Here is a 15,533-nt window from a genome sequence, read left to right as displayed (position 1 = left end):
GTAATGAATACTTAAAGCTCGGCTTTGTAATACTATTCTGTAATAGTAATGAATGGCGATACTGGGGCATTGTGTGAATTGTTTTTAGAAAATTGTATAACGGTTAGGATTATCAAACAACCACATCCTTTTCAGATAATCATTTTAAGAATTCGATAACTTCATAAGTTTCTAACAGTTGCTTTTCAGATTAGATTGAAAGTAGTTGAAGTACGTAAGAAAGTACGAAGTGTATAGCTATCGTTGAATGTACCATACATATATTGAATATTATATAAAGTTAAACTTATTAAACAATTAATTGGATAGATTAAAATAATGTTGATCATTTGTGCAAGTGAAAATATAATAAATATCAGAATTACAGTTTATTAACTTTAAGAATGAATTATGATAAAGTCGTGTTTGATCTCCGAGGTAAAAAAACTCTATCTTAATTATTTAAAGATTTCAAAGCCTATCTATTAATTTAATTAAATTATTGTCTATCGGATACTAGATTTAGCTATATCTCTAAAATCAATTTTAAAATTAGCATACATTAATGGGTGTTTATTAACGATTCATTGAGACCGCTTTCGTGTGATCTTCTTCACCAGGTGAGCGTGAATTAGTGCAAAAGAAGACCTTCCAGAAATGGGTCAACTCCCACTTAGTCCGATGTTCGTGCCGAATCGGCGATCTGTACGTCGATCTGCGAGACGGCAAGATGCTGATAAGGCTGTTAGAGATCTTGTCGGGTGAGCGTTTGCCGCGCCCTACCAAGGGCAAGATGCGCATCCACTGCCTGGAAAACGTGGAGAAGGCACTGCAATTCCTACGCGAGCAGAGAGTACATCTGGAGAACATGGGTTCTCACGACATCGTTGACGGGAATCCACGTCTGAGCTTGGGTCTCATCTGGACGATAATCCTGCGATTCCAGATTCAGGACATCACGATCGAAGAGACGGACAATCAGGAGACCAAGTCCGCCAAGGACGCGTTATTATTATGGTGTCAAATGAAGACCGCGGGTTATCACAATGTGAACGTAAGAAATTTCACGACGTCGTGGCGGGACGGTTTGGCGTTCAACGCGATCATACACAAGCACCGTCCGGATCTGATTCAGTTCGACAAGCTGTCCAAGTCGAACGCCATTTACAATCTCAACAATGCCTTTAACGTCGCGGAGGACAAGCTCGGCCTCACGAAGCTACTGGACGCCGAGGATATCTTCGTCGATCATCCAGACGAAAAGTCCATCATAACGTATGTCGTCACGTATTATCACTATTTCTCGAAGATGAAACAGGAGACCGTGCAAGGTAAGAGAATCGGCAAAGTGGTCGGTATTGCGATGGAGAACGATCGTATGATACACGAGTACGAGAGCCTCACCAGCGATCTGCTGCGCTGGATCGAGGCCACGATAGAGGCGCTCGGCGACCGCAGGTTCGCGAATTCCCTAGTGGGCGTTCAATCACAACTTTCGCAATTCTCGAATTATCGCACGGTAGAAAAACCGCCCAAATTTGTCGAAAAGGGTAATCTCGAGGTATTGCTGTTTACTCTACAGTCGAAGATGCGGGCAAACAATCAGAAGCCCTACACGCCCAAAGAGGGTAAGATGATATCCGACATCAACAAGGCATGGGAGAGATTGGAAAAGGCTGAACACGAACGGGAATTGGCCTTGCGCGAGGAACTGATTCGGCAAGAGAAATTGGAGCAATTGGCAGCTAGATTTAATCGTAAGGCTAGCATGCGCGAGACATGGCTGTCGGAAAATCAGCGATTGGTATCGCAGGATAACTTCGGCTTTGATCTCGCTGCCGTGGAAGCCGCCGCAAAGAAGCACGAAGCTATAGAGACTGACATCTTCGCCTATGAGGAACGTGTGCAGGCCGTCATGGCGGTGTCGCAGGAGCTCGAAGCGGAGAATTATCACGACATTGAGCGTATCAATGCTCGCAAGGACAACGTGCTGCGATTGTGGAATTATCTTCTGGAATTGCTGCGCGCCAGGCGGATGCGGCTGGAATTATCCTTACAGCTGCAGCAGAACTTCCAGGAGATGTTGTACATATTGGACAGCATGGAGGAGATTAAGCTGCGACTATTGACGGACGATTACGGCAAGCATCTGATGGGCGTGGAGGATCTGTTGCAGAAGCACTCTCTCGTCGAAGCGGATATCAATGTGCTCGGCGAGAGAGTCAAGGCCGTCGTTCAGCAGAGGCAGAGATTCTTAGAGCATGAAGAAGGCTATCGACCGTGCGATCCGGCCATCATCGTCGAGCGCGTGCAACAATTGGAGAACGCGTACGCCGAGTTGGTGCGTTTAGCGATCGAGCGTCGCACCAGGCTCGAGGAATCTCGGAAACTCTGGCAATTCTATTGGGATATGGCCGACGAGGAGAATTGGATAAAGGAGAAGGAACAGATCGTATCCACGGGTGACATCGGTCACGACTTGACTACCATCAACCTGCTGCTGTCCAAACACAAGGCATTAGAGAACGAGATACAGTCGCACGAACCGCAGTTTATGTCGGTTGCAGCAGTTGGCGACGAGCTAGTCCGACAACAACACTTCGGCTCCGATCGTATTCAGGAGAGACTTCAGGAGATACTCGCTATGTGGAATCATCTGTTGGATTTGGCGGCTTTCAGAAGAAAGCGACTCGAAGAGGCTGTCGACTATCATCAGCTTTTCGCAGACGCGGACGACATAGACATCTGGATGCTGGATACTTTGCGACTCGTCTCGTCGGAGGATGTCGGCAGAGACGAGGCAAACGTGCAATCGCTATTGAAGAAACACAAAGATGTAACGGACGAGCTTAAGAACTATGCCACTACTATCGATCAACTTCATCAGCAGGCGTCTACGTTGGGCGAGCAGGATGCCAAATCGCCGGAAGTTCTGGAGAGATTGTCTTCGATAGATAACAGGTACAAGGAGCTCCTCGAGCTGGCCAAGTTGCGTAAGCAGAGACTGCTAGACGCTCTGTCGTTGTACAAGGTGTTCAGCGAGACCGACGGAGTTGAACAGTGGATCGGCGAGAAGAATAGGATGCTGGATACAATGGTGCCCGCCAAGGATATTGAAGATGTCGAGATCATGAAACACCGCTATAACGGTTTCGAGAAAGAGATGAACGCGAATGCATCCCGCGTCGCTGTGGTTAATCAATTGGCTAGACAGTTGTTGCACGTTGAACATCCGAACTCTGAACAGATAATCGCACGACAGAACGAGTTGAACCAGAAGTGGGCCGAGCTGCGTGAGAAGGCGGAGGGTAAACGCGAGGAATTAAACTCCGCACATGGTGTGCAAACGTTCCACATCGAGTGTCGGGAGACCGTGTCCTGGATCGAGGACAAAAAGCGAATCTTACAGCAGACCGACAGTTTGGAGATGGATCTGACTGGCGTGATGACGCTGCAGCGCAGACTGAGCGGTATGGAGCGCGATTTGGCGGCCATCCAAGCCAAATTAGATGCTCTGGAGAAGGAGGCGGAAGTCATACAGAAGGATCATCCAGAGGAGGCTGCGATGATACGCGAAAGAATCACGCAGATTCATTTGATTTGGGAGCAGCTGACGCAGATGTTGAAAGAGCGCGATGCCAAGCTCGAGGAAGCCGGTGACTTGCACCGATTCTTGCGCGATCTCGATCACTTCCAGACATGGCTCACGAAAACGCAGACTGACGTTGCCAGCGAGGACACGCCGACCAGCCTTGCCGACGCCGAGAAGCTGCTTACGCAGCATCAAAATATCAAGGAGGAGATCGACAATTACACCGACGACTACCAGAAGATGATGGAGTATGGCGAGCGGCTGACGACGGAAGCCGGCGACGGTGATACGCAGTACATGTTCTTGCGCGAGAGATTGAACGCACTAAAGATGGGCTGGGAGGAGTTGCATCAGATGTGGGTGAATCGTCAGAACTTACTGTCAAACTCCCTGAATCTACAGGTATTCGATCGAGACGCGCGACAAGCGGAGGTGCTCCTATCGCAGCAGGAGCACATTCTTGCCAAGGACGAAACGCCGGCGAACTTCGAGCAAGCGGAACACATGATCAAGCGACACGAGGCCTTTATGACCACCATGGATGCCAACGACGAGAAAATCAATTCGGTCGTACAGTTTGCCGGACGTTTGGTTGACGAGGGACACTTCGCGGCCGATAAGGTGAAGAAGAAGGCCGAGAACATCAACGAGCGTCGGCAAATTAATCGCGACAAGGCCAATCTACTTATGGAAAAACTCAAGGACCAGCTTCAGCTGCAGATGTTCCTGCAAGATTGCGAGGAACTCGGTGAATGGGTACAGGAGAAACATATCACTGCTCAAGACGAAACGTACAGAAGCGCGAAGACTATTCACAGCAAGTGGACCCGTCACCAAGCGTTCGAAGCGGAAATCGCTAGTAACAAAGACCGCCTACAGCAATTGCAGCAGGCCGCGGACGAATTGATTCTACAGAAGCCGGATCTAGCCGAGATTATCAAGCCGAAGGTAACCGAATTGGCGGAACAATTTATCGAACTGGAGACCACGACTCATGACAAAGGCGAGCGATTGTTCGATTCGAACCGCGAGGTATTGATACACCAGACCTGTGACGACATCGATTCCTGGATGAACGAGTTAGAGAAGCAGATAGAAAGTACCGACACCGGTTCCGATCTGGCGTCCGTCAACATATTGATGCAGAAGCAACAGATGATCGAGACCCAAATGGCGGTGAAAGCGAAACAGGTTACCGAGCTGGACAAACAGGCAGAACACTTGCAACGCACAGTACCCGACGACAAAATGGAGGAGATCAAGTTCAAGAAGGAGAAGGTCGCTCAGAGATTCGCCCAGCTTAAGGCGCCGCTCATCGATCGTCAACGGCACCTCGAGAAGAAGAAAGAGGCCTTCCAATTCCGACGCGACGTCGAGGATGAGAAGCTGTGGATAGCAGAGAAGATGCCTCAGGCAACTAGCACCGAGTACGGAAACTCGCTGTTTAACGTTCACATGTTGAAGAAGAAGAACCAGTCGTTGCGCACGGAAATTGAGAATCACGAACCGAGAATCAATTTGGTGTGCAATAACGGACAGAAGCTGATTGACGAAAGACACGAGGACAGCCCCGAGTTCCAGAAACTGATACCCGAATTGACGGAGAAGTGGCGTGAATTGAAGGACGCAGTCGATGACAGAAACAAGCATCTACTGCAGAACGAGAAGGCGCAGCAGTACTTCTTCGACGCTACCGAGGCCGAGTCGTGGATGAGCGAGCAGGAGCTGTACATGATGGTCGAGGATCGTGGCAAGGACGAGATCTCTGCCCAGAACCTGATGAAGAAGCACGAGTCGCTCGAACATGCGGTTGAAGATTACGCGGAGACGATCCGTCAATTAGGCGAGACCGCCAGGCAGCTGATAAACGATCAACACCCGCTGGCCGATCAGATCGCCGTGAAACAGTCGCAGGTGGACAAACTGTACGCCGGTTTGAAGGACCTGGCTGGCGAACGACGCGCCAAACTGGACGAGGCACTCCAATTGTTCATGCTGAATCGAGAAGTCGACGACCTCGAACAATGGATCCAGGAGAGAGAATTGGTCGCCGGCAGTCACGAGTTGGGCCAGGATTACGATCACGTCACGCTATTGTGGGAGAGATTCAAGGAGTTCGCGCGCGATACCGAGGCGATCGGTTCCGAGCGAGTGGAGGCTGTCAACGGCATCGCCGACTCTCTCATCGCCACCGGGCATTCTGACGCGGCGACGATCGCCGAGTGGAAGGACGGCTTGAACGAGGTCTGGCAGGACCTGCTGGAGCTGATCGAGACGCGCACGCAGATGCTGGTGGCCAGTCGCGAGTTGCACAAATTCTTCCACGATTGCAAGGATGTTCTCGGCAGAATCCTGGAGAAACAAAACGCCATGTCTGACGAGTTGGGTCGCGACGCCGGCTCGGTGTCCGCCCTCCAACGTAAACATGCCAACTTTATTCAGGACCTGTCCACGTTGCAGAATCAAGTGTCGCAAATCGAGGAGGAATCCGCCAAGTTGCAGGCGAGTTACGCGGGCGACAAGGCGCGAGAGATCACGAATCGCGAGGCCGAGGTCGTAGCGGCGTGGAACAATTTGCAATCGTTATGCGAGGGCAGACGAATGAAATTGGAGGACACCGGCGATCTCTTCCGATTCTTCAATATGGTCAGGACCCTGATGATCTGGATGGACGACGTGGTGCGCCAGATGAACACGTCCGAGAAACCGCGCGACGTCGCCGGCGTCGAATTACTGATGAACAACCATCAGAGCTTGAAGGCGGAGATCGACGCCAGGGAGGATAATTTAATGGCGTGTATTAATCTCGGAAAAGACCTGTTAGCTAGGAATCATTATGCCAGCGTGCAGATAAAGGAGAAACTGGCGGCATTGACCGATCACAGGAATGCATTGTTACACCGATGGGAGGAACGTTGGGAGAATTTGCAACTCAGTAAGTAAAAAAAAAAAATGTTTTGTGTATTCTGGTCGTATGATATATATTGTATTTAATACTCGCTTACTTACGTTTTGCTGCAGTTTTGGAAGTCTATCAATTTGCCCGAGATGCGGCGGTTGCTGAAGCATGGTTAATCGCTCAAGAGCCATATCTCATGAGCCAGGAGCTTGGTGTAAGTAAATATTATACAAATATTGCAAGCACGAGAATTTTTAATTGAATCTTTCTTTAAAAAAACTTGTTATTTTCCACAGCATACTATCGACGAAGTTGAGAATTTAATCAAGAAACACGAGGCTTTCGAAAAGTCGGCAGCTGCCCAAGAAGAAAGGTTTAGTGCCTTGCATCGACTTACTACTGTAAGTAATTCTACGGGAGATCTATGACTAAATAATATTATAATAAGAAAGATCGTATTTCTATTGTGTATTATTTATCATTTAAATACGTAAATCTTTCGCAATAAGATAATATTTTTAGTTCCATTATATCATAAATTGAGGCAATTTATAAAATAATAGAATATGGTTTAGCGTGTAGAAATAAATAATTTTCGTGTTCTTAATGCAGTTCGAGTTGAAAGAACTAAAGCGACGAGAACAAGAAAGGGAGGAAGAAGAAAGACGTAAAAAGGAAGAGGCGGCAGCGGCGGAGGCTGCACGTTTGGCCAAGGCGACGCCCGTTACTAGTCCAGATGAACCACCTAGCGAAAGGTAATGTCGTCAGTATCTTACAATCTGTGCCGCGACGTTATACGCGATTTTATGAATGAATTTTCTTTATTGCAGAGCTGAAACTGATGGGGCAACAAGTGGAGTAGGAGATGAGGAACACGGTAATATAATTGTATATAATGGATATGTTTTGGGTTTTACTAATCGAAACTGTGATATACAATTTTTCTCGGTACTTACCGCATCTTCTAATTCTGTCTACGGTTTTGCATTCTATTTGAAGATGTTGATATAGAATAACCGGTGTATAACACACGCATATTGTTTAGAGTATATAATGATCGAGTGCTTTTTTTCCTAATAGAATTATATTTTCGTGTTTGTATGTCTATGGACTTTGGCGTAGTAATGATTGCGATTGGTAGTAATATTGTGAATCGAAAGAGAAAAAGCGGAACAAAAGTAACGTTTCACTTCTTCATGACTAATAATCGCGATACAGCGAGGAATCTTGCTTTTGACGTAAAATTCAACTCTTGACGACTTACGTATTTACGAATACGGTTTGTCTGGATAAGCATGTGACATCGCTAACAGCACGTTTATTTTTGCCTTTTCCCACCCACGCCGAAACTTATTCCGATCCGTATTTCAAATCCGTCGTCCACGTCATCTCGTTTTTCCCCTTCCGAAATGCACCCATAATGCGGCACGGAATGCACGAACCACAGCGGCACATCGCAAGGCTTCTACACGTACACCACAGCAAGACAAGCCCAAAGAAGGTGAGTGTTACGCGGATATGAAATTTGTCAAAGCGTGACCTCTTCTATATTAGAGTATCTGTCGTCTATACTGACTATACCTTTTTAATTCTTCCGCAACTCTTTCGAACCACCATAGTCTCGAGTGAATCATGTCCTGTGTATAGGTTCCCATAATTTCACAAACTGGTGATGGACGGATGATCAAGTCACGCCTTCGTAGCAGTACTTAACGACAGCTTTGTTCTTCAGATTTCACGTTTCACGGAATTTGGCGTTAAGTCACATATGTCGCAATAATCTTACATCTTTCAGCGTATTTACGTCGCACCTATCGCTCTCGCCCGCATAAATCACTGTTTGCTTCCATTAACTTTTTCTCTAGCAGGTGATGGCCCGTTATTCTGCCGGGGAGATGTCCCTTCTGTCGCCTGACATCGGTCACGTTACGAAAAAAACAATTTATCGAACATTTTAAATATTTGGCACGCACACATGTGTGAAACCACGTGTAACAATTTGGTATGATGAAATGCGAAAATTCAAGCGAAATTTTAAATAGTAGTCACAATTTCTGGTCATACTAATCTCTCGCGAACTATTTCATTCATCTGGTAGGTAAACATTTGTTAACTATACTATCTCATCATCCCTCGCCTCTATCGCACGATTGAAATATAACGCCTAAATACATTAATGGAAGGTAAGCACATTTATGAAATCGTCTCATCGATTTAGAAACTATTAGAGAGGCATGAAATTGGATTCTGTCGTTTGTGTACATATTGTATAAGATTTGCTCGAAATATTCGGACGGTCATACCATTATGTGAATAAAAAAAAAATCACTGAACTCGTGATTAACTTCTAGTTGTGCTTTTACGCTCACAATCACAGCAATTGAGTAGTTAAGTGGTATATAGCACTGGTATAACCGTGACGGATATGTGCGACGCATTTAACAAACGATGTGTTATCCAAGTAATACATAGCATGATTTTTGTGATTGGTGTGGTGTAGTGCATGCACAAAGACCTAGGCAGCTGTCTTTCCGGGAAGGAGATGGGGCTCAGCCTGTCGTGGCGACGTATGTGAAACCACCGCCGCCGCCGCACGGTACCCGCACGCCGACAAGTAAGTGTTCGCAAATACTCAAATCTCGTAGCTACGTGTGTGTCGAAAGGTCATTTATTAATACATACATCCCGCCACTCAGCTGCCACGTTTATTACCGTGAGTGATTGTTCAAGATCATTTCGAGCCTTGAACGAGCTCGTTCACTTAATTGAATGTAAACCGTGTAGTTAACGAAAAAATTACATTTATCACGACTGAGGTATCCCAGGAATGGCAAATTGACGCGTGATCGAGATCAAGTATAATAAGTGCCAAAATAGTCTGGTTGTTTTCCGAAGGCGTTCTTCGCCGGCAGCGGCCCGTAAGGACACAGACTGCCGTTCTCATCCACGAAGCAACAAGCTTTTACGACCCGCAACACCTCGTCCACCGATCGCGGCAGATCGTCGTCGTTTATCGTCACGTGGCGTATAATCTGCTGTCTGTCTATAACGAACAGGGCCCTGTACGCGTACCCCTCCCTCTCGTTCAACACGCCGTAGTCCCGCGTTATCTGATGGCTCTTGTCGGCGAGCAGCGGTATCTTCATTTCGCCCAAGCCCCCTTGTTTACGCGGGGTCGTCACCCACGCGAAGTGCGAGAATTTGGAATCCGTCGAGACTGCTACTACCTCCGAGCCTAATAATATTAAAACGTGAGAATTAACGGTAAGACATGAGAGAAAACGTTATCGTAAATATAAAACCTCGGAACGAAGCACAATTAATTTACATAATGTAAAATAACTCCATTTTCTTTGTAAACGTTTGTTCGACGAATCATCTTTTTTTTTTTTTTTAAGTACCCTTTATCGATTTTGTCGTTGAAAATCGTATTTGTAGCGTCGTTAACGGGGAAGAAAAAAATGTAACTTCGTACCGAGAGCTCGGAATTCGGCGATGCGGTCGCTAAATTGGATAAGTTCAGTGGGGCACATAAATGAGAAGTCGCACGGGTAGAAGAGAAGTACCAGGTATTTCCCCGCGAAATGCTGCGACGACAGTTCCTGCATCTTCAGATCGATTATCGCGTCGGCCGACCAGGGTGGCGCGGGTCGTGACACCGCTGGTATTAATTGCACTAGCGGTGGGAGCGACGTCTCTGACCTTTCTTCACAACAAGAGTTCATCGCGAACGTGTTATTTTCATTACACTCGAGCGTACCGCCACCATCATTCCTTCAAGATTAGATACTCCTCGCCCTTAAGTTGCAAATTGTCGCGATCGCGGATACCTTTGAGTATGTCGTCAAAGGCGGATATACGAAACTTTTTACGATCGACTTTATTTTCGTTCATCGTCAGACTTCACCGTTCACGAGAAGTGTCGTCGTAGAAAATAAATAGTAATTTTATTATTCAATGGCAAGTATTTATACATTTAGAAAAATGAGCACACGTTGAATCCTCAAAAAAATTTTTAAACTTAATATTTAATATATATTTATATAAATTAAAATAAATACATTTGCTATAATATATACGTATAACTATCAATGAAATATTTATACGTAAATATAATTATATTTTAAATTAATGCAGCTATTAATATTAAATATTATGATGTGATAAACACGAGGTGTACCTCCTACTTGTTACATACAGTTTAACAAGCGTGCATTGCTCATCTGGCATCTTACGCATGAGCATGTTTGCATGTCTGTATCCTCGTATTCTCCGTACATTCTCTGTATGTAGTTAGAAGGCATGGAAAAAGTAACGCATAACACGTGTGGATATAAGGACTATTAGAGGCAAATTGTTTACCTGATACAAAAATCTCTGCTACAAGCTAGGGTACCAAAAGTAAGTAAGCTAATGAACGTTATGTGTGTTGCGTACGTCGTAAAGCTCCGAAAGGCAGCGGCTCCGAGGCTGCAAGGCGTAAGGAACGAAGCCGCAGCAAGTCACCGTTCAGGAGCTTCCGCTGGAGAAAGTCCGCCAAGTCGCCGAGTTTAGATCGCAGTGGCGTGAGTGATGATGAGCACAGTATTCCTGGTGAGTGAATGAGAAAAGATACTTACACGGTCGGCAGTTATTACACTTACACGTTCACTCGTATGCCATTTTTTTTATTTTTTTTTACTTTTGTCACTCAATCGCTCGTGCGGTTCTACTCCAATTTTGCGTATATTTACAGCTCGAAGTATGAAAACGGTTGGTCCAGTAATGGTTGATCCAGTAATGGTTGGTCCAATTTATAATATCTGACATCTAAACGATGTCTGCTCGAGAAAATCGGAAATATCTGCGCTAACATGATTTAGAATTCACGTTCGCGGAATTCTAAATTATTGTCAGAATGTGTTGTTTAGGTGAAAGCTGAGATTAGAGGGAACCCGACATTTAATCTCTTTACTAATCAACCTTGTTTTGGTTACATAGGATTTAACAATCACTTATCTGTTGTATATTCAAGAAGACAGCTGCAGCTGATTATATGTTATATAATGGGAAGACTTGGAATTAAATTGTCATTTATGCATTACGCCTAACAAATAAAGGAATGAGTAATTGGGGCTTGTTTTTGTGTTTCAAGTGCTGTTATAAACATAAATATGGCTTGTTGGAAAATTCAAACAAATTAAGCATTTCCTAAATTAGAATAATGAGAAATTGGTAAAATCGATAGAATTCTTACAACTGGACGGTGTATTCTATCGAATGCGTGTTGCGATTAATCCCCAAATATATTAATATGTCACTGATTATTTGCAGCTTTGTCGTTCATCCGAAGCAAGAGATGCAGTTTCTCTCATACAACATACATAGTTCATAATACATCCGAATTTGTTTTTAGCAAATAATTACTCCTCATCAAGCAGATCGTGAAAACCCGTTTACCTTTTCCAGAGCCACGAAGTCCGAGCGACGACGAGTTCGAGGGGCCGTTGCAGCGGAAGCACGAGTGGGAAAGCACGACGAAGAAGGCGTCCAATCGCTCCTGGGACAAGGTCTACATGGTCATACGCGGACAGAGCTTATGTGTATATAAAGATCAGAAGTCGTACAAATCCTCGCCCGATCAATCGTACAAAGGAGAGGCACCTCTTGATCTACGAGGCGCGACTATTACCGTAGCGAGTGATTACACTAAGAAGAAACATGTCTTCCGAGTCAAGTCAGTGCTCGATATTATATGTATATTACGCGCATTCCGCGACATTGATATAGACACCGTCGTGAACTGCCTTTTCTTTTTATAGGTCGCAAAGCGGATCCGACTTCCTGTTCCAGGCCAAAGACGACACCGAAATGAATGACTGGGTGTCCGCGCTGAATCAAGCGGCGCAAGGAACATCGGGTGCAAGCACATCCAGGGCCCACACCTTGCCAGCCCCGACACAAGCCGAAACTAAGCGGCGTAGTTTCTTCACTCTCAAGAAAAAGTAAGTGTTCATTGGGAAATCTTGCTATTGCAATATCGTATACACGAGAATTTTAAGATAATATGGATATTTGAACTGAGCGTAAGAATTTTAAGCGAATTAAATTATGTAAAAAAATTTTACAATGTTGACAAATAAAATATTCTCTCTTATGCCGTAATAAAATTTTAAATCTAATTGACATCTATCTGACAAATGTTGCGAATATTTATATTACGAATTGTATTAAGTTTTGCAGCGTTTCAAGTCAAGACGTGTACTCTTGTATATAAGGTGCCTGTTATTTTGTTATTATTATCTTGCTTCATCCTTTTGAACACGTCCCGATGAAATTGACAGAGAATATTCTGTTAGCAATAAAAAAAAAACATACGCGTTTATCATCTTCCATCTCACTTTACTTCCCTCTAACAACATTCCTCATGTTCCATCTTACAACACTAATGTCTCTTCTCTCGAAATAACCTATCTTTCTCTTCAACTATTCTGTTTTGAAATATTATTTTCAATTAATCATTAAACGATACGACAGCCAATGTTTTATTTGGTTGTCGTAGAGAACATTATTCATCGTCATTGTATCATTCACGAGTGACGGACGATCATCTCGTAAATCTCGTAAGTCAATGATTCGAGAAGATATTCGCGCCCTCACTCCACACCACACGAAATTCCATTCGTCGTTCTCCTATCGCATTCGATCATGTTGCATTTATCATATTTTAGAAAAGCCAAAAAGTAGAAAGCGAAACCAATGAACGTATGAAAACAGTACACAATTGGAACAACATTTAGAAATGCGGTGAGTCGCACACACAACCCTCTAGATCATTCTACCGTCGTACACTATTGCACGATTATAATTCGGCCATCATTCCAATTGTTTTTCCTTTTTTCATTTGATCTTTCGTTGTGATTAGCTTCTGGAAAATATAACGGGAATGTTCTTCCAATTGTGAATGCGGAATGATTAAGTAAAATTTTTCTGAATCGAGAGGATTTGGATGTGTGTAGAGCTTTCTGTGTTTCGCTACGAACAAATATTTAGCCAACGAGTATCTCGCAATAAAGTGCTTGAGCGATACAGGAATAAGATGTAGTCGAAAAGATTCTACGTTGATGTAAATTTCTGCAGAGAGTCTACCACTTGAGATTCTCTTGCAGTAACGACAGACATGTGAAACGCAATTGTTCTCTGCACTACATCGTTCGAAATCTACGTAAATAGGCGCTTTTTAATACGCATACATATATATATATATTATATATCTATCTGCTTTTATTTTGAATACTTTTTTTTATTTCGCATAAGATGGTATGTTATGTAGATACTCTCAGATTATATTGTGTATCATTGTCAAATTCTATATTGTAGCTATGTTCGACCACCCGCTTCTGACATCGTCATTTTACTCTTCACGCTTTTTCTGCTATCAGAATATTCCCAGGAACTTTTATCGTAGAGGTAACCGAATCGTCCGCGCGTCTACCTTCAGACGCGTGCGAGACACATATTGCACAATATGTGACTCCTTAAAGACGGAATATTTGCTATTTTTATATATTAGTTTTAAGCGGTATATAATTGTGTTTACGATGCGTTGAAAATTCTTATGTATGGTAGCATCCTTTTTTTTTTTGTAACATAATGTATTCCATAAATAACAATAGTGTATAAAATGCATAAGCTGCAATAAGTAGAAAAAGTATAACGGACTTACTTTCAAGTTTTGAGCGATGATTTATTGTCAATTATTGCGATTTGTCTTAATTGAAATTTTTTGCTAATACTAAACTTCATTTAACGCAACTCATTAAATATCTTGAGAAATTGTAAAACGTATTTTAATGTGATCCACGAGGATTTTGATTTCCTACAGTATTATATATCCTTTCTCTTGTCACCTCGGCGTACATATGATTATTACTAAATTGTAAGACAAGAACAGTAATTGGAAGTGACAATTATTGGTTGTCCTAATGATAAAATAATTATCACCTTTCACGTTTACTAATTTTCAGCTAAACTGGAGCAGTGAAGTACGGTGTAAAGCCGCTCGTAATGCGTCTGCACAACATCATGTTTGTGAGAAAATGTTTCGTCGCTCTACATGGTTAAAGCAACGCTAATATAAAATTAGAAGACACGGCCACGGTGTTATGAAATGAATTGAAGGACGGATTGAACGGGTCTTTGAAAACGCCTACTTTCGAAGATACGGAGATATTTAACGGTTATATGTTGATATTTACAAGTGTAGGCTATTGAAAGTCTAATTAAATTTAGTTCTTCAATGAATTTTTTGGACACTTTGCAATATTGCTAGTTGAAGAACAAGCGACATTTTTTCATGTCCCACGTTAGCGTGATCAGACTTTTCACACGGGATTTAATTTTATTACATTTTACGTATATTGACACGTATTAAGATGCACGATCATTTCCTTGTCGCGGAAAACGATGAAACAAATGATGTCTTCTTTGTGGTACAAAGTATTTTATAAGTTGCTGCAATGTCTTTACATTCAGCAATCTTGTTTTTTTTTTTTTTTTTTTCCAAATAACGTTATTCGATAGAAGACGAGCTCGATCTTGTTGATGAGTCTGCGAAGAACGTAGATTGGAGGAGATATATCTTAGTCCATGATTTACGATGATTTCTTTTTATAATTCTATACGATGAGTTCAGATTTTTAACGTCTCTCGATGCATTTGACTGCATTTCGCGCGAGTTCTCGTGTTACAGTGCAGATATAATCTCCGACAATACTGAAAGGAGGGCGAGAACGATTCCAGCCGTGTTGATCGCTTAGGATATATCGCTTTCATTATCATATTATCGCACCGCAGTATTTTACTTGACTTCTTTTCCTGCAAACGTGTCTGTTTGCGTTCGGATGACTGCCATATATTTTAAGAGCCACACTAACTTGGGACATAATATTATATATAAACTATAGCTTTTAACAAATTGTTAAATATGCAGCGCCCTAAGGGAATACCGCATTGAAGAATTATAAAGAAAATGTAACGACTAACAAGAGAGAGTTTCCCCCTTATCCTCCCTCTCCTACCCCC

At 43.4% G+C, this 15,533-nt stretch overlaps 2 protein-coding genes across 8 annotated transcripts in view; one reads left to right on the top strand and one right to left on the bottom strand.

Annotated features, from left to right (window-relative positions):
• Nucleotides 1-15,493, top strand: part of LOC105454606 (spectrin beta chain) — a 32,471-nt gene extending 16,978 nt beyond the window's left edge. For 2 of the 7 annotated variants that reach the window (XM_011697327.1, XM_011697328.1), the window contains exons 3-13: nucleotides 600-6,506; nucleotides 6,593-6,684; nucleotides 6,767-6,871; nucleotides 7,083-7,225; nucleotides 7,301-7,347; nucleotides 7,918-7,971; nucleotides 8,971-9,084; nucleotides 10,917-11,063; nucleotides 11,919-12,186; nucleotides 12,272-12,454; nucleotides 14,477-15,493. In XM_011697327.1, coding sequence (XP_011695629.1) covers nucleotides 600-6,506; nucleotides 6,593-6,684; nucleotides 6,767-6,871; nucleotides 7,083-7,225; nucleotides 7,301-7,347; nucleotides 7,918-7,971; nucleotides 8,971-9,084; nucleotides 10,917-11,063; nucleotides 11,919-12,186; nucleotides 12,272-12,454; nucleotides 14,477-14,480 — 7,064 coding nt within the window. In that variant the 3' untranslated portion in view covers nucleotides 14,481-15,493. Of the gene's footprint in view, nucleotides 1-599; nucleotides 6,507-6,592; nucleotides 6,685-6,766; nucleotides 6,872-7,082; nucleotides 7,226-7,300; nucleotides 7,348-7,917; nucleotides 7,972-8,117; nucleotides 9,085-10,916; nucleotides 11,064-11,918; nucleotides 12,187-12,271; nucleotides 12,455-14,476 lie in introns of those variants that run through there. The other 5 variants (XM_011697329.1, XM_011697331.1, XM_011697332.1 and 2 more) reach the window with 5 other exon arrangements.
• LOC105454607 (peroxiredoxin-2-like) lies at nucleotides 9,117-10,513 on the bottom strand. The gene is made up of 2 exons (XM_011697335.1): nucleotides 9,946-10,513; nucleotides 9,117-9,705 (listed from the first exon to the last, which is right to left on the bottom strand). Exons 1-2 carry the CDS (start codon nucleotides 10,193-10,195, stop codon nucleotides 9,323-9,325), a joined length of 633 nt encoding a protein of 210 aa, XP_011695637.1. The 5' UTR covers nucleotides 10,196-10,513; the 3' UTR covers nucleotides 9,117-9,322.
• Nucleotides 15,494-15,533: the final 40 nt, after the last annotated feature.

This window comes from Wasmannia auropunctata, unplaced genomic scaffold (assembly GCF_000956235.1).
Source record: "Wasmannia auropunctata unplaced genomic scaffold, wasmannia.A_1.0 LD335980.1, whole genome shotgun sequence".
NCBI classification, from domain to species: Eukaryota; Metazoa; Arthropoda; class Insecta; order Hymenoptera; family Formicidae; genus Wasmannia; species Wasmannia auropunctata.
Note: the sequence above shows the minus strand (reverse complement) of the source record. Positions and strands in the feature narration are given on the sequence as shown.

Bases quoted from the DNA above. Each gene is read 5' to 3' on its own strand.
- LOC105454607 (XM_011697335.1), bottom strand. From the start codon at position 10,195: ATGAACTCTTGTTGTGAAGAAAGGTCAGAGACGTCGCTCCCACCGCTA. The intron at 9,706-9,945 runs GTACGAAGTTAC...TAATATTATTAG, and splicing joins CGCCGAATTCCGAGCTCTCG to GCTCGGAGGTAGTAGCAGTC.